Below are 19,644 nucleotides of genomic sequence, written 5' to 3'. Positions count from 1 at the left end.
ACTGCACCAACTTTTGAACTATGGAGAGTGTTTGCATTGTTTTAGCAACTAGGAATATTTTCCTTAAGTTTTTGAAATAGTAGACATGATTAAAATGTCCTTTGTTTAATCGGGTTCTGCCAATATTCATTGCCTTATCTTTTCAGATCTAGGGAAGGGGCTCTATATAAACCAGCCCCCTCCCTGAAGCAGAATGATGGGGATTAACCACATAAGGGTAAGCACATGTCCTTTTGTGGGTTCAGGCTGGTTGGGGAAGAGAGGCTTAGACAGACCTGGATGGTGTCAGAAAGGAGCATTAGAGACAATATACTGAATCCCTTTTGATCCTGACCCTAAGCTCTTTTTAGAAAAACTTAATCTCCAAAGATGTGGCTTAATTTTGATTATAAAGGGAATACCCATCTACCAATGATAATTAATAAAAATGGAAGGGAAATAGATGAGCTGATTTTCCTCTTCCTAATCAGGTGCTCTTGATGTTCCCAGCTTCATTTAATTATTTGTTTTGTTCTTTCTTCTCTCCTGACTCATTACACAAATGACTTGACACAGATAACAGAACATAGCAAAATATTGCATCCAACGCAGCATATAACTGTGACAGCAATAATGATCTAAGAAGGTTGAAGACAAATTAGAGTGGAGGAACCAGAAAGTAATTCAGCAAGTTTTAAAATCCTTCCTGTTTTATGATAAGTAAAAGTTTGGCTCTGAAAGTCTTGGCACTAGAAGGAAAACCAACAATACAGATCTTCAGGAGGGAAAAAGCCATTGATTGTTCAGGGGAAGAAAGGTTTCCCTAGAACTTAGAATTGAAAAAAAATTCTCTCCTGGGGCTCCTTCAGGAAGGCCCCAGGACACAATGGACATTACAAAATGCTGACAATTCCCTCAATGCCATAAATTTGAATTTCTTAAAGCACAATGCATCTTGAAAGTATGCATCACTGGGGGAAAGGGGAAAATGTGGTCTATAAGTTATTACCTTTCAATATATCCATTTTGTTAACTTGGAAGTATTCTTTAAATTTTCCCAAATAAAGCTTGCTCTGAAATGTGGGAAGAATACAGTTGGAAGTCACAGTTGGTTATCTATTTTTGGACAGTGGAATGTGGTAGAAGTGACAAAGGGCCAAAGTGGGACTTTGTCGTTCCCTTTTCTGCCTTCTGTTTGCTGATAGATGAACTAACCTGGGATAGTAACAAATACAGGAGAGTAGTATAAAAAGTTGGGAGCAAGTAAAGCATCAGAGAGACTGTCCATTCTGCATAGCATTACCAGGCTGTCAGCTGTCATGTTACATGAAGCTTTGCATACAGCAACAGATGCTGCGTGTTTTTGATCAGTGATGAGGTATGTAGGGATGGGGTGAAAATGCTGGCAGGAATGATGCATAAAGTATTAAAAAGGGGAAAAAAGTAAACTCTGGAAATGTGAAGTAGTCAGCACATTAATGGGAACCTTTCAATAAGCTATGGTCATCACCACAGTTATTTTTCTATGTGTGTATATGTGCACGGTATGGATATGTGTGTGCATGTGTATATGCATGTGGGTGCATGTGGAAACCAGAGGTCAGATTCGAATATCTTACTCAATTACTCTCCACACTGTTTCCGGGGCAGGGTCTCTTGGTGAATATGGAGCTTACTGATTCAGCCAGACTAGCTAGCCAGAGATCTCCAGGGATTTCCTGTCATCTGACTTCCCAGGGCTGGTATTACATGTATGTGCCACCATACTGGCTTTTATCCAGGTGCTGGGGTTCTAAATCATGAAGTCCCTTTACAGACTGAGCCATCAGCCTAGCTCTCTGCCTCAGCTCTTTAGTGTTAACTTCACTTTATAGAGCAGGAAGAAGACTCAAAGGTGTCAAGTAACTTGCTTTAGGACCACTGAAGCTCAACTCCATTTCTTTCTTTTTTTTTTTTCCCATGCATCCTGCCACCTTCACAGTTTATTTACTGTGTTCCATATGGTACCATCACTAAAAAGCAAATGGTAACTGGGAAAAAATACATAAACTTGTCTACCATTTCTCTTCTTCATAGCTAGAGAAAGAATTTACTAACATCAGTGTCAATGATCATAAAGCAAACACATCCTAAGCCTTAAATTTGGTTTTCAAATACTAGTTTTTCAGAGGAAGATTAGCTGACTCCAATAATACGCCTCAATCCTGAAACTGTGTGTGCAGTGAGAGGGAGTATTTCCATCCGTTATAAGAAGCTGTCAGAGGAAAACATTTTCCCGATATCATACCCAAGAGAACAGCATGTGAAGCAACATTATAATATTTTACTGAACTTTCATATACTCCATGCAGAATAATGTATATTTTATCTTTTGAAAAGCCTTGATAACAAAAGGATAAAATATCCATCTAAGCCTCATGGTCCATCTTAATGCTACGCTCATGTTAAGAGCAGTAAAATGGGAAAGAAGAAAGAGGGAATCACAGGAGTCTTAGGCATCATAACCAGTCTAAGATTGCACCCTAGTGTGCAGGACAAAAACTCCACCTACTCCCTTTGCCTGCTCTGAGACAAGGTGGGGGCTGAGGAAGGGAAGGATCCTATAGGAGGGTGTCCTTTTACAAAGGCAGAGGATGTCAGGGAGCTGTTTTTTCCCCCCTGTGCAGAGGGAAAGAAGTAGAGCTCACTTTCATTATTCCCCTGCAACCACAGGGTAGTGGTCCTGGCTTCTCAGAACCTATTTATATAAAGGTTTTGGGACACCCCAAGGAAGCAGCAAAGGGGATTTGGGAGTTGACAGTGAGAACCCCAAGAAACGTGGGAAGAAGTGTCACAATAATGCTTAGGTGGAAAAAGTGGATGACTTAGCTCAGGACCATCTACAGATGAGGCAGGGCACCCTTTTGTCGGTGACTGAACCTTACCTGGAAAGTTCACTCAAAGGAGCTTCCTAGAGAGCCCCCAGGGGCTGTTGTTTTAAACTTTTTGTCAGAGACATCTAGGAAACAGAAAAACAAAAGCCTCGTGTCCCCCTGTGACACTCAACACAAGACTGGATTCCCTTCAAGGTCAGCCCATTCAGGTATAGGTAGAAGGAGAAATACTGCTGTCCAGATGGGAGCAACAGAGCCATGCTGCAGCAGCATGTGCAAGCGAAAAGCAAGATGCTAGCTGTTGGGAGAAGCAAAACTGCCTGTGCCTCCTCATGGACCTTGCTCCCACAAAGCCTGGAATCCAGGAACCTGGAGAGGGTGGAAGGCTGGGGTAAGTTGGCAGCAATGGTATTGAGTGGACACTGAGCCAAATATCACAGCAATTGTATGCCTTTGCCTTGCTTGTCTGACTTTAGCATGTCTTGAAAGCTCAGGGTCATCATCTGTGCATTAACATCCCTAGAATTCCCATTCATTATTATTACTATTCACAGAGAACTAAGGACTGACAAAGAAATGAGTGGCAGGGATGTGTCAGCTTTGCTCCTGTTAAATTATGCACATGATATGAAATGATTTAAAGGATGACTGCCCAGGAGAAGCAGGGACAAGCCATTTACATTGGCTCATGACTTTAAAAGTTATTGCTAATCTCTTCTGAGCACTGTGGAACTTGGAAATGTGTCTGAAGAGTTTCCAAAATGTAACTCATAGTCTTGTGGGGACTATACCCGATGCAGCACACAAAGGTATCCTTATCAAGAGAGGCAATGTCCAAGGGGCTGGAGAGATAGCATAGCAGATACGACATTTGCCTGCAAAGCCAAAGGACCCAGGTCAAATCCCCAGGACACACATTAGCCAGATGCACAAGGGAGCACATGCGTCTGGAGTTTGTTTGCAGTGGCAGGAGGCCCTGATGCACCTATTCTTTCTTTCTCTTTCTCTCTCTCTCCCTCTTTCTCTGTGAAATAAATAAAGAAATGAAAAATTTAAAAAAAAAAGAGAGACAGAGTCTAAAAGATAGAGTCAGAGAAGGTACCACCACACTCTACATGTACAGAGATAAAAAGTTATGTATTATTCCTGTAAATTAAGACTGTATATCTTTCCTCAGCACTACAAATGATAGAACTATTACAGTGATAAAAATCACTATGTTGAGCATTTTAAGTGGCACTTTTTGGACAAAAGGTGTAAGAAAATTAACTATACATTCAAAAATGCATTTAGTGTGTGCTTTACCAGCATGCTGGAGGTGGCAGCCGGACAATTAAGCAAACCTATGGCATCATATACCAGGATAAAGGATGCATGGTGCTGGACCTAACAGCAAACAGGACTGTAATCAACAGACAGAAGGTGGAGGAACTAGATAGCACACCAGCTCCTGTGTGCTCAAAATGTGGCAAAGGGAAAGAAACATGCCTGAAAGTCAAGGTTCTTCAACCCTCCTTGCCCTCTTCCACCCTAAACCGTTGATGTAGACAGGAAGCACTGTACTCAGCTTTGATGCATCTTTCTGGGAAGAATGAAGTGTTGGAGTCAGTGAACCTATGGTTGAAACTCAGTTCTGCTTCTCTAGATAAAGTCCTGCACAACTGTACAGTTCAGTTTACTGGTTTGTACCATTAAGAAACTCAGTAAGACAAGCCATACATGTGTAGGTGGATGTAGTAGGTACTTAAACTGTTTAGTTCCTTTCTCTTTTCTCAAGTAGTTGAAACCTCTAGGAACTAAGACTTTTGTTGACTCATCTATTTATTATTTCATTCAATACACATTCTCAAGTTGTCTGATAAATTATATAAAAAAAATGGGTCAATAGGTTAAAAGAACCATTCTCACACAGGATCCTCTACCTCCTAACTGTTGATTTATTTTTTTAATTACTTATTTAATTATTTGATTAAGAGAAAAAGGAAGAGAGAGAGAGAGGGAGAGAGAGAGAGAAGGAGAGAGAGAGAGAGAGAAAGGGTTACCAGGGTCTTCAGCCACTGTAAATGAATTCCAGATCCATACACCTCCTTTTGCATCTGGCTTATGTGGGTACTGGAGAATTGAACCTAGGTCCCCCTAGGCTTCACAGGCAAGGGTCTTAGCCACTAAACGGTATCTCCAGCAACTAACTGTTAATGTCTTAATCACAAATCTGTGTGCAAAAATACTAGACTGCATGATTGCTGGCAAGTGCCATTTGTTCAACTGAACAGATTTTCTTGCCCCTGCTTGAATACATCCATTGGAGAACTCCAGGTGTCATTACTTCACCTTGCAGAGGTGATCAACATATGCATATTCAGTCTTCCTTTCAGTTATGTTGGCCTCAACCCATTAAAAGTCAAATTAAAGGCCTTAGCAGATGTGCCATCCTAGCTGTTTGTGTAACATTCAACTTTTTTCAAGTATTCACAAGCTTTTTAATTTTATACTTCTAATTATAGGGGGCCACAACATAGAGCACACAGTAAAGTTTGACTATATTAGTAATGTTACTTCCTTATATCTTATCTGTGACCATTTACTTTTCCTCCAAGTGGGTAACTTACAGTTATTAACTTTCAGGAAACATCTATATATCATTGCATCATACCATTAAGCCTTTTGGAAATTCATCACAAATCAGTATACAGATGACATTGATGTCTTATTGCTATTCATTCCTCCTGGGCCATTTCTAGCAGTTCATTTTTTATATCCCCGCAGTGCTGAAATATGACTCGCCCCAGTCTCTGTCCTTTTTGTAATCGCAGAAGGAAAGCTTGGCAGTTGTCGTATATTATACTCTTGAGGAAAATGCTGGTAATACTTTGACTTGATTGGAAAGCATGGACTCAAAGCCGCTTGCAAAAGGGCTATTTCCTCACTTTGATTCAGATCTTTTTTTTTTTTCTTCAAATCTTTTTAAACGTGGAAACTGAAATAATCATTGTGATGCAATGTGTAGGACAAAGATCTCTTGCTTGAAAGAGATTAAGAGTTTCTTCTCTATTTCCTTGCTTCAGGCTTTTAGACATGTATGCAGCATTCATCCCTAAGTATTCCAGGGCACGTAAGATCATGGAGAGGAAGCTTGTGATGGAGTGGGACTGGAGGCATGGCATGCAGGAAACAGTCCAGGACCATCTTGGTTCTGAAGCAGACATCACTTACACTGGCAGAGAAACTGAGGATGCTGCTTTATGACTGCAAAGGCAGTGGGAAATGGCCATCCCCATAGGCAACCTAAACTTTTCAAGGATGTCACTAGGAGTCATTGCCTTCAAGAGGCAAGCAAGTAAAGAAGGTAGTTGAATTAGAATGAAGGTAAGAGAAATCACAGATTCTCACTTTGTGGAGCAGCTCAGGGGAACTGGAGCTGGAAAAGTTGACGTACAGGAGGCTAGCAGCTCAAACTGTATCGTTTAGCATGAGGCCATGCCATGGTCAATAAGGTTATTTCCAATATGAATATTTCTTTTTTTAGTATTTTTATTTATTTATGGGGGGGGGAGAGATAGAACATGCCAGGGCCTCCTACCACTGCCAACAAGCTCCAGAAAGCATGTGTTACTCTGCATCTGGCTTTAGGCGTATACTGGGGATTAGAACCCCAGACAGTAAGGCTTTTCAAGAAAGTGCCTCTAACTGCTGAGCCATCTCCTCAGCACTAATGGGAATATTTCTAATAAATCTAAAACATACTGGGAAAATAGACATTATGTTAGTGATTCACCTGCACTTCTACAAGTATTGGTTGCCATCGACTCTGGGAATACCCTTGATCGAGGAAAGCAGTGGTATTCTGGAAAGCTTGAGCCAAACAGCTGTGCAGGAAAAATATCACCCTTACAGGTATCACTAGCAGTAGCACTAGGGTGGCAAACCTTCTGCCATGACGGGTTTTAAGCTACCATCCTACTCCTCAATGAACAGAGAAGTTGAAAGATATGCAAGGGTCTCTTAAAAGTTGCCATGAGATAAACCCTTTGGTAATTCCCTATGCAAATGTCACTTTGCTTGGAATTGTGTGCAGGGTTGTGTGGCCCCTGTAAAGCTACTAATGGCTGGTGGTATAGCCCCAGGGAAGAAGGGAAGATGGTAGCCTTAAGGTGCTATTCATACTCAAGAGGTCCCTGTGGGTGGAGGCTGTATTTGGAAGTGCCACTCAACTCCCCTTGACTTGCATCTTCTATTTCCTAGGCAGTTTTCCCCCGAGGAACCTTCTTCAGAAAATAGTTTCCATAAGAAATTTGCAACCTTGTCTTAGAGAAAAACCCAACTGTGAAAAGGTGAGGTAATTTTGTAACCGATAATTTTTTTTTTTTCAAAATCCTAGCCAATGCTGTTTCACACACTTTGAATTAATAATTTGAGACTAACCATTTGAGAAGAGTAATCAACAAACACTGAGTTGATTTTTATATTTAACATTACTCAGCAGCAGAGCATTAAACAGCAATGTGCTTCCCATAATGTGTGCCTCTTTTCTTCATGATAGCGCAAGTAATGCTTGGGCTTGTATTGAAAAAATAGTGGAACTAGATACTTGGCTTTGAAGTAAACAAAAACTGTCCTTTTCTCAATTGAATTAAAAATTAATTTCTAAAAATCTTAGAGAAAAACAAAAATTAAGAAAAATCTCTGCTCCTTAGATGTGACAGGAAAAACGTTTTTAAAATATTTATTTTATTTATTTGAGAGAGAGAGAAAGAGGAAGAGAAAGAGAAAGAATGCATGTATCAACTTGTGTATCTGGCTTACGTGGGTCCTGGGGAATTGAACGTGGATCCTTTGGCTTTGCAGACAAGTGCCTTAACTATTAGGTCATCCCTCCAGCCCAGAAAGAATACTTTTTATATGAACAAAGCAGAAAATATCTTCAGGCAAGTAAGATGCTGCTAGTTTGATAAGACCCTATACACTGTGGTGGTGCTTTCACTGATTGAGAAAAAAATATACCATACAGCTACATGATATTTCCTATGTAAAAGCTTTGGGTATGAGATAGAACATCTGAGGAATATCTGATTATAAATAGGAAAATGATGTAGACTATCTGGTAAGCATTGACTTGCTGGCTTATGGAATAGACACTGGGTTTAAGGTAGAAGCTAAACACAAGAAAACTAGAGTGGTGTTAGGTTGTGGTGGCTATATAATTTATTAGATTCCTGTTGGATTTTTTTTTTTTTTTTGAGGTAGGGTTTCACTCTAGCCCAGGTTGACCTGGAATTCACTATTGTAGTCTCAAGGGTGGCCTCCAGCTCATGGTGATCCTCCTACTTCTGCCTCCCAAGTGCTGGGATTCAAGATGTGTTCCACTACGGCCGGCATGGACATTCTTTATTTTAGAAATTCATTTACTTACAAATTAATTAAGCATCATAAGTTAATTTTCCCAATATTCTCGTACAAAAATTATGCTCAGGGGAATAGAGAAATGGGTCAGTAGTTAAGGCATGTGCCTGCAAAACCTATCGGCCCAAATTCAGTTCCTCAGTCTTCACATAAAGCCAGAAGCACAAAGGGGGCACATGCATCTGGAGTTCATTTGCAGCAGCTAAAATCCCTGTTGTGCCTATTCTCTCTCTGTCTCTGTCTCACTCTGCTTACAAAATAAATAAATAAAAACATTAAAAAGTTATTTTCAGGGGTTTGGAGAGGTGGCTTAGCAGTTGAAGGCTCTTGCTTGAAAAGTATGATGGCCCAGGTTTGAGTCCCCAGTACCCATGTAAAGCCAGATTTGCAAAATTGTATACATGTCATGGATGAGGCTTTGGCAAGCCCATTCTCCTCCCTACTTCTCTCTTTCCTTCTCTTTTCTTCTGCTTGCAAATAAATAAAAATATTTAGAAAAATATGCTCAGATTTGTGATAAAATTCTCCTTATTCAAGTATTTTCACCCAAAACATACAACTATTGATCTTTTTGTGTTTAGTTAAAATATTCTATGAAAGAGAACTGATTCCATTCTGATGGGGAAGTGAGAAGGTTTCTTGATCATGTGTACTCAGGACCAGAAGAGAGGAAGGAAAGGAAAGAGAATTGGGGGCAAAATGGAACGGGAGAGGGCAGCTTGGCAAGGAGAAGTTTAGAGCAGAGAAAAGATGAGAATAGAAATGAGAAATGGAGTAATAGCAAGAGAAGAATGAGGAGAAGCATAGAGGAAATGAAGCAGGAAAGCAGAACAAATCTGTCTGAATCTGCCCCAGAGGAGTAAAATGAGAATTAGATACATTTGTAAGATATGAAAGCCAACAACCAGGTGTTTCCTTGGGAGACTTACCTAATGACTACATTGATTTTTCTGGATGATGTCATGAGGTAAGCATCGTGAGAAACTGCCAAAGCAGTGAGCAGCAATCCTGCCCCATCTAAGCTTGGCAACAGTGCATGGGGGATCTGATACCCCCAACAGAATATTGTACATTGACTCCACTTTCTGGTTAGAACATTGCATTGTAGTCTTTCCCATTTTCCTTAATCCTTCATAACTTCACCGCTACCCACTGCTTCTGCTCACCTCAAAAAAGATTTTGTTTGAGGAATAAACACATTATCTTGGCCTGATTTTTTTTTTTGGGGGGGGGAGGTGTCGGGTTCAAGGTAGAGTCTTACTCTCTAGTCCAGGCTAACCTAAAACTCACTCTGTAGTCTTAGGCTGACCTCAAACTCACAATGATCCTCCTACCTCAGTCTCCCAAATTCTTGGATTAAAGATGTGTGACACCATGTCCGGCCTTATTTTTTAACTGTCATCGAAGTCCTTTTTTGGTGTAACATTCACTTTGTCTTGAATCTGTCATTGTAGCTAACTCAGAGTAAATGATGGTCAAGGATAAAGAGCCTTCTATGGGGAATTCAGAGGAGTAATTTTAATTGAGGTTGAGAGGAGGATAATGCAAATTTTTCCCAAGCATAAACTAGTGCTTTAAAGGGAATTTGCCTTTGCAGTGGGGGAGGGGTGTTAATAATCCCACTGTGTTCTTATGACAAGGTCAACTTCAAGGAAATACTGCCCATGTGTCCTGCCTCACCAGTGTTCATACAGAACAATGGATTTCCAGATTGGACTTGGAAACTCAAAGCTCTTAGCTGATGATTTAGTATGTTTTTATAATCTCAACTAGCCCTCAGTGCTTGTCAGGACTCTGATTCTGCCTGTCATCTTAATGAAACACATCATTCAATTTCCCATTGTTCTGACCTTTTCTTTAAATTGAAGTCCGGTCCTAGGCATGCCCAAACACCAGGGCCACTTCTCTATATCTGAGGCTTTCTAAGAAAAGTAAGACAAAATCTGAAATGACAGTTGATACATTTTCCTTTCAGGCATATAAATGCAGGTAGATAAATAAAAGGATAGGAACACGAAGATCATACATTTGATTTTTCTACTCACTTTGTTGCTCTTCTGTACTTGGCTCTGTCAATGACTTTTCCAGTAGCTAGTTTTGCCCTCTATATGGGGGCTCTGACTAACATCCCAGATTGTGTCTTCTCAGTGAAGGCTACTGCAGAGCAATGGCCTCACTTATCATGGGGGTGGTCCTTTATCTCCTAAGTAATTAGAAGGAATTCTTTTCCTTGCATCTTCTCTGCTATTTATTCATACTGAGCACATTCATTATCCATGAACTTTCTTTATGTGTTTCACAGTTTATCTTGCCTGATGTGAACTTGTGATTCTTTCCATAAACTCGCAGTGACAAAGAAAGCGTTACCTTTATGACTGCGAAATTTCAGTCTCTTGGGTTGAGACGCTCTAATGATATGTCTGTGAATTCTTAATCTGTTATCTAAATAACCACAATCACTTCACTTCTTGGCACATCTTACCCCCATTCTAAATGAGCATTAGTATCTTTGACAGAAAAATTCAACTGGGAGTTGTGTTTTCCACTAATACTTCTGACTGTAGCTAACTATTATTGAATATATTCTTTGCCAGTCACTAGCATAATACCCTGCATCTTGACTTGCCTGAGAAGCATATTTTTTCATGTAAAAGGTTGGCCAGGATAATCTTTTTCAAATGAGGAAACCAAAGCTGAGAAGAGATAATCAATCAATGTATGTCTGCATATATATGTGTGTGTGTGTGTGTGTGTGTGTGTGTGTTTGTGTGTGTGCGCATAATATACACATGGTTGATACAAGATTTAACATTCACACCAATTTATCTATTAACATCAATTCTTCCCTCAAATGGATGTCTGCATAGTCATACTGCTTTTACTTTCTCTAACAGCAACTTTTTAAAGCCTTTCTTATTTTGGAAGCCTTGACCCATTCTAGACCTTAGTCTCTCTGAAACTGTTTTTATGAATCATTCCTCTCTTTGTCCTCCTCCATAGCTGAAAGCCTTGCTCTCACATCTCTAATCTGCCATTTAAAACATTATTTCTCAAAAAAACCAAAAAAACTCCCCACACAGCCGCTTCCCTATCTTTCACTCCTACTAGTTCCTTTTTTCATTATCATCATTTGTAATTGTATTACCATCATTTCCTTTTAACATCACCCAAGTCCTGTAGTGTCATCGTCTATGAAGCAATGAGACCATATCTCTCTTTCAAGGATAACATTTAAAAATTCTGCCATTTGAAGTTTTGATAGCTATATCTAAGCATAGCATTTTTTCCCCCACTATGGCTATTATACTCTCTAGGATATTACCCCACTAACTCCACCAATCTTTTCCTTGTTGGTCAGAGGTTGATTTATATAAATAGACCTCTTACTAATTTCTTCCAAGGGAAGATATGATCAATTTGGAAAATCAAAAAAATTATCAAACTACAAATAACAATGAGTAGGACTTTCATTTAATTCTTCAGTAGTTCTCAAGGAGCTACTTTGTCCTATATACATGAAATTACAAATGCCATTTCCATCGCAGTGCTTCACTGCAAAAGGGCTGTGATGTTTAAAAGTAGCTAGTGAGTGGTGGGTGAACATACTTACCTGTGGAAGTTCAGCGTCAGTTATCCAGTACAAATCAACACAATGGCAACATACTTAGATGACAAAATATGCCTGCCTTTTCTTTTTCTTTCAATCTTACACACTTGGATCCAGATCGCTTGACTTTGAAAGACTCTCCTTCAGTGTATATTTAGTCCTACTTTCCTTTTTATGCTAGCACGTTTCCTAGCACTTCTATAAAGCCTGGTTTATCCAACCCAAGTTCTTACACTCAATAAAAATTAGTGCCAAAATAATGGGCTTACTAATTAATCATTTATTTTTATTTATTTATTTATTTATTTTGATTTTTGAGGTAGGGTCACACTCAAGCCCAGGCTGACCTGGAATTCACTATGTAGTCTCAGCATTGCCTCAAACTCACAGCAATCCTCCTACCTCTGCCTCACAAGTGCTGGGATTAAAGGTATGTGCCACCACACTGGGCTTCTTTTTAATAGTTTATTTATATTTACTTATTAAGAGAGAGAGAAAGTGAGGGGGGAAGGAGAGACTCAGGGACCACCAGGGCCTTTAGCCACTGCAAACAAACACCAGTTGCATGCACCACTGTGTGCATCTGGCTTACATGGGTTCTGGGGAATCAAACTTAGGTCCTTGGGCTTCAGAGGCAAGTGCTTTAACTGCTAAGCCATCTCTTCAGCTTCTTTACTAGCCATAGCTTCTTTACTATCTCTTCCACTATTACCTCAAATGGTTATTTGAATCACTTACTGCCATGAAACTTCAGTATATCTATATTTTCTCCCAAATGTATTGTAAATTACCTGAAGGAACATAAATACTTCACACATGAAGAGGTTCAGAGCACAGTGATGTACATATGTCCTGCACATCAATGATAATTATGGTCAACTGGATTATATCATGAGATTCATGGTAAAATTTGAAAATGAGAAAGTAACATTTTTACATATAAACTCAATTCATATGCCTTATTTTTCATCTTATTCAACATTTCTTGATAGACACAATACTTGTAAATCATTTTTAGTGACAGATTTCTCTATTGGTGACAAAGTTACTATTCATCATGGGTACATCCCACCTTTTTCCCACCTGGAATCATAGCAACTTTTTTATAATTTCATATTAACCCCTGCATTGATAATCTTCGCTCAGCTCAAATTAACCAGCACTATCAAGGATAACCCCCAGGATATAAAATAAAAATACAGAAGGATAGTTATCTTGAAAAAAATGTCCTGATCCAAAAGCCAAAATAGTATATAATGTGGCCCACATCCTTGAAGAAATATAAGTAAGGTGGGCCAAGAAGCAGTGAGCAGAGCAGGGGCTGGGTAACCTTCATAACCACATCCACAGTGCCCTAGCTCCATCAGCTAGGATGGAAGCAGGTTCTACAACCTCCCAAAATACTACCACCAAGTAGGGTCCAAGAGTTCAGAACAGGAGCTTGTGGGGAAACTTCTCAAAGTCAAGGCAGAGCAACTAAGCCGGCTGCTTCTCTCACTGACGTTCAGATGTGACTTACCACAGCTGTTTGTCTCTCATTGCTGGTAACCACTTCCTTTTCTTGTGCCTTTAGGAACAGTGCTGGCTCAGAAGCATCCCTCTCTGTGTCCCATGTCTCTGTAGAGAGGTTCCCTCATACAAGGTTCAGTTAATAAACTCATAACAACGGTAGGCAAGTATTATGGTGCCTTTCCCTGAGAAACGTACTTGTAGATTCCACTGAATAAAACTCAAGATAGAAGAAGCCTGCCTCTTTAAGAAGACTGAGATGAGTCCATGAACTGATGGTGGTCAGTCCCCTGTCTTTTGCTTGTTGTATCTCAGACTGTGTTACTAAGTGAGGTCAGGTATCTCCATATGCCTCTTCTCCAGAGGCTCCAGATTCTGGAAGTTCCACTTTCAGGGACTAGCCAAGTTGTCACATCCCCCAAATTGGAGTTTGATGTCTTTTAAAATCTGTCAATCATTTTCTTTTCTTTTATCTTGAGTAGCTTTATTAACTTTATCCAGAACAAATTAGTTAGCTGCAAACTACTTAGGGTAGCAGAAGTTGTTTAAGAGGGTCAAAGGTAGGAGATTATTTCTAAGGTAAAAATTTTTAGACTCACAGTTAACCAACCTTTAAGGAGTGTTAGTTAGAAAACAGCAATTACTTTTGGATTTCATCTTTAAGAATCCTATGTCAGATGTGGACAAGTAGATTAAAAAGTACTACCTTTCAAGAAGAAGAATAACAACAAAATATCCAAAGCAAAACATTATAACATTATTCAAGAACTATAAGTTGGGACTGGAGAGATGGCTCAGCAGTTAAGGTACTTGCCTGTGAAGCCTAAGGACCAGGTTCGATTCCCCAGTACCCCTATAAGCCAGATGCACAAGGTAGCACATGCATCAGGAGTTCATTTAATGTGGTTAGAGTGCCTGGCACACCCATTCTCTCTCTATACATACATTTGCCCTACCTCTCAAATAAATAAAATATTTAAAAAGAACTACAAGTGATGGGCAGGGAAGATGACTCAGTGAGTAAAGTGCTTGATGCTTAAGAATAAGAATCTGAGTTTAATCCCCAGAGTTCTCATAAAAAGCGAGGCATGGCCACACACTTCTGTAACTCAGCTCTGAAGGAGCCAGAGAAAACAGGATAGCTTAGGGCTCGTTGGCCAATCATTCTAACAAAAACATGGTGCAAGCTTCAGATTCAGTGAGAGACCCTGTCACAAGGAAATAAAGTAAAAGTGATAGATGAAGACATTCGACATTCTCTTCTGGTCTCTATACACCTAGCTTATACCTGCATACACACATGCATACATTACATAGACACATATGCACCCCCACACGACATGTGCTACACATACACACATACATGCACATACACATGCTACACACACCCACATAATAACCAAAAACCTTATCATTAAAAACAAGCATCTTGAAAGGTGAAATCGATTTTTTAATTAAAAATAAATATTCCCTATTATATTTGAGTCATAGTGCATTTTGAATTCATCTAATCATTTTTCTTTGTTCTTGCACTGAGGTTGGTGGAATTTCTACCCTAGCCTAATCTAAGAAAAGCCCTCATTTCATTATCTGAGCTCCATGTCAGGTCAAATATTTTAAAACAAACACAATAAACCAAGAAAGAGGCTGTGGCAGAGCAGCTTCATGGTTTTGTGCATAAGACACATTTAAATGTCAAAAGGAATAATGCTCACAGATAAAAATGTGACACAAAACACATTTTACGGAGGTACATTTAACCTACTGACATTCCGTTGATCTTAGTCTTCAAAATGTGGCACCTGGCCCAAATTCTACAACATGTCCTATATAACAGGCTAGGTTTTAAACCTTTTGAGTTATTTTTTAAGGCAAAAACTAAATCCAGACCAATGGTTTGAACCTTCATATCCAAAACAAGTCTCCAGCTCATTAAGCACTATCTTTATAAAGCTGAAAACGTTGTTTAGGTGTTGTAGATCCAGATTAGGCATTGCATTATCAGGGAGCTTATTCAGCTATCTAGACTCTACTTTCTATCTTCTGTGAATGCAGAAGGTGCCATCAGTCAGTTCTCATCTTTACAAACCTCTGACAACACAAATCATGCCAGGTATAAATATTTTCATTGTCAAAAGTAAATGTTTCCAAAAACCCCATACTGCAGTCCATTTGCAAATTGATTTGGATCAGGTACAATTTACTAAGTTGAGATGATTAAAAATAACACTTTCAAAAAAAAAAAAAAGAAAGAAAAAGACCCATAGACAACAACCAAAGTCCTAATATATGGGAGACTTTTGACATGAGTCTGTTTCCCAAGCCTCAGGTTTCTTCCTCCCCAGTGAACTTTAGAAAGAATTTTAGTGACATAACCTTGATTCTTTCTGTCACATCAACAATTTCCTCTCAGATGACCTCATGATAGGTGGAATGTGAATTCACTTTGTGTAAGCGCATCATCCTTTATGTCACCCATCCCACTTCCCATGTGCCCTTTACCTAAAAACCCTTTAAACACATGGTGTAATAGTTTTAAACCTGTTTTCACAATGTCATATTTTTAAGTAGCATCTAACAAAATGGTCTTCATTTTTTGATAATTTCATACTTATATATCATGGTCATTTGTTTGTACTTATTTCCTCATTTTCCTCTGATTCTCCCCACATGATGCTACTAGTCCCCTTTACCTCCAAATCAAATGCATATACATTCTAGTTTCTAGAGAAAACATGCAATATTTTCTTCCCCCATGACCTTCTCTTAATCCCCCTCAAAAATTATATATGAAAAAGTTATACTCAATGTTACTGTCTTTGGGGAAAAACTGAAAGCATTTCCTTCAAATGGGGACTGAGACAAGGATGTCCACTTTTTCACTCTTATTTAACAGAGTATTTGAAGTCTTAGCTAGAGTAATAAAGCAAGAGAAATAAATTACAGTAACATAAATACAAAGGTAAGAAATCAAAATATCCTTGTTTGTAAATGATATGATCCTTTACTTATAAGACTCTAAAGATTCCATCTAAAAACTTTAAAATCTGGTATATAAGTAAAGTAGCAGGATATAAAATCACATGGTCAAAATACATGATATACATGTATAAAATTGTCAATAAATAGAAAAAAGAAAAACATCAGTAAATTATCTATATACCAACAATGGACAGGGTGAGAAAGAAATCAGAGAAACAATCCTATTACCATCACCTAAAATAATAAAATACTTAGAAATGAGCCCAACCAAGGGAGTAGAAAATCTATATACAGTGAAAACTATAAAACATAGAACACTTTGCAGCTCTTAAGAAATGGATCGAGTTCCTTAACACAGCCACTGGAATTGTCTTCTGCAACTTGTTTCATCCTAAACCCCTCCCACAAATCCCTGCCTGTGTTAACCACCAGGCTGCATCCTTGTTGGGTATCTTGTAGGGGATTTTTGGAGCACCAAAACCTTGGGTTTGGTGATTTGATTTTGTTTGATTAATTTCATTTTCTTTTTCTGTTTGTCCATACTACAATTATCCCATCATCTTCTCCAGGAGAGAAAGGATTATTGAGTATTAAATCAAAACTGCAACTTCTGCCACTTAAGTGCTGACCAGGGATCTCATACATGTTCTTGACTTTAAATGAATGATTTACCTTTTTTGGAGAACGTGAGTGTAGGAATTATGCAAGTTCCATTTAGAGTTTAATGAAAAAAGAAAACTGCAAATGGGACAACTAGAGCAGCCAAGAATCTATACAACAGAGCAATCAGTCAAATGACCTACATAAGACCTTTCTACAAAAAGAATGCTTCTCAAGCCATATTTTAAACAGCATAGCTAAATGGTCTCACATGCAATGTCTTTCAAAACCTTGCTTGAATCCTGAATCAAAGGCACTAACAACTTTTTGATGAGTCATGAAGTGTGGGTGATAGTTACATAGTTGAAAACATATTCCAATATATTAGAAGGAGGAAAATAATATAAAAATTATATGGTGAGGCTGGAAACATGGCATAGAAGGAAGGGTGAGCAGAATGAGAACAGCCCAAGCCCAAGAGAGTCAGCAACAATAACAAAACTTGCCCATAATTTAAGCCCTAATGTTGTACACAAGTGACTCTTCATTTCTCTTGAATTCATAGTAACTAAATTGACTTCAAACATAACTTCCTATGTGTGTGGTGTGCATTTTTTCCACCTTCGATATCCTAGTCAACAGCAGAAGGTAGCCAAACAGAAAGGAGGCAGCAAGAGAAACACTGGTTTCCAGCAATGAGAAGAGCCCGAGGGTACTGTGCCCTTCACAACTAAGAGGAGCTCGTGGGGGGTGGGGGGGTGGGGGTGGGGGGGTGGCGGGCAGGAAGGATTCGGCTAGGGAATCATGAAGCGCAGCTCAGCATTTCTGCGCAGAAGGGAGGATTCTTAAGCCAGCATTATGCCCTTAGGAAGATTAATTATTGATTTTCTTATAAATCATCTAGGGTGATGTTTGTTTGTTTGTTTTCCTTCCCAGGATGATAAGCGTCTGATTTTATTTTTGTTAAAAAATTTTTTTGCCCTCTACTTCATTAGAGTGACATGAAGGTTTGGCAAAGTGTCTCAGAAGCAAGGGTTCTGCTGATATTGTATGCAAGGGAGGCAATTGTTTTCTGACCTTCATGGGGTACCAAGGGATAGGACCTCAGGCAAATTCCAGGGGGTCCACAGTAATTAGAAGCATGAGAGTGTGACCAGCTAGGGAGAAAAGAAACACACAATTTGGAGATAATTATATTTGCTGGCAGCAGGCCTGAGGTCTGGGGTATTTCAGGTAGAAAGCCAAAGTCGTCACAGAAAAGAGGACCAGCTTACAACCAGCCAGCATCTCCCCAACTCTGAACTTCACAGTGCAAACAGCAGGCAGCTTACCTTCCTGCCCCCTGTGTTGATGCGAAGGGGTGTCAGAAAGGGGTCGAAGATCATGTGACTGGTCTCTATGTTAACAGGTGACTGCCGTTTCCCCACGGAGCAAAGGTTCCAAGCTGAGTTCACCAATCCCCAGAAAGAAGGAACTAGAAGCAAAAAAGAAAATTTAAAATTAGCCTTAGTAGGGTACCTTAGAAAGGGTACATAAGTTATATATATTATATATACTATTATACTTTATGTATTATATATACTATTATACCATATATACATATACATATACATATACATATACATATACATATACATACATACATATATATATATATATATATATATATATATATATATATATATATATATATAGTACCACTCAAAATGGTAAAATCGAAGAAGGCCACCTAATGTCCCCATTTGGAGATCCCTGTGTATTAACATGGTATTTTACAGGCTTGAATCTTGGTCTGCTTATCTTAACATCTATATTTATGATCTCTTAAGGTCATATTTTCTTGTTTAGGGCCTATCTATCCCATGACTCCTTTGGTACATTTTACACTCATACATTAGTATGTGTGCTAACTTGTTCTTTTAAGCCATGCCATGTTTGCAACCTGACAAGAGTACACTAAATAGTTAGCCATTCTAGAGTTGATGCTCTGTTTTTCTCCTTGGCAGGAATGATGTGAACCTTGTCCTATCTTGAGGGTATTTGAAGCTTTTCAAACTTGTGTCATTCAACATATACAAAATGTTTTTCTTTGGGTTGTGTTTTACTTTGGGTTGTCAAGACTAAACTGAAGGAATGCATTATTTTGCTGACACCCTCCCCCCAAATCCATGCTAGACAGGAGCTTGGCAACCTGACTCTATCTTTGTTTGGTTGGACACTATGTCATTAACCTAATGTTCCAGCAGCTGAGGAACGTGATCATTTGATAGGCAGAAAAAATTACATCAAGTGTTGAGTGCAAATAACCAAAGGAAAACCATCTGCTCATTTTCAGTGTCACAATGCAACATCTATCAGGATAAATCACTCTGGGATTTCCAGTCCTGTTTTCTTCATTTTAACCAAGTTAGTAGGGTAAGGGGAAGAGCCAACTTAACTAATTTTATATTTATGAAGAAACCATACCTTTTTTTTAATTGCCTTTTTCAGTATTTCCACTAAGGGGCAGGAATCATGCTTCCTCTATTTTCCCCAGACTTTATATGGACATTCATCCACTCATCCACCCACAGTATGTTTAGAGAGCTCCTACCTTATGTCCACTTACAGAAGGAAGAAAAACCATAATGAATGCCAGGGAGGCAAGGGAGGTGGAGTGTGCGGTGAGACTGTAAGCTAGGAAAGGACACTTGA

The 19,644-nt window shown here is 39.0% G+C and overlaps 1 protein-coding gene across 2 annotated transcripts in view; it reads right to left on the bottom strand.

Moving 5' to 3' along the window:
- Ca10 (carbonic anhydrase 10) overlaps positions 1-19,644 on the bottom strand; it is a 546,239-nt gene that overhangs the window by 291,103 nt on the left and 235,492 nt on the right. For both annotated transcript variants that reach the window (XM_045159300.1, XM_004655625.2), the window contains exon 4: positions 18,282-18,424. In XM_045159300.1, the coding sequence (XP_045015235.1) occupies positions 18,282-18,424 (143 nt within the window). The remainder of the gene's footprint in view (positions 1-18,281; positions 18,425-19,644) is intronic.

This window comes from Jaculus jaculus, chromosome 9 (genome assembly GCF_020740685.1).
Source record: "Jaculus jaculus isolate mJacJac1 chromosome 9, mJacJac1.mat.Y.cur, whole genome shotgun sequence".
In the NCBI taxonomy this organism is placed as follows: Eukaryota; Metazoa; Chordata; class Mammalia; order Rodentia; family Dipodidae; genus Jaculus; species Jaculus jaculus.
Note: the sequence above shows the minus strand (reverse complement) of the source record. Positions and strands in the feature narration are given on the sequence as shown.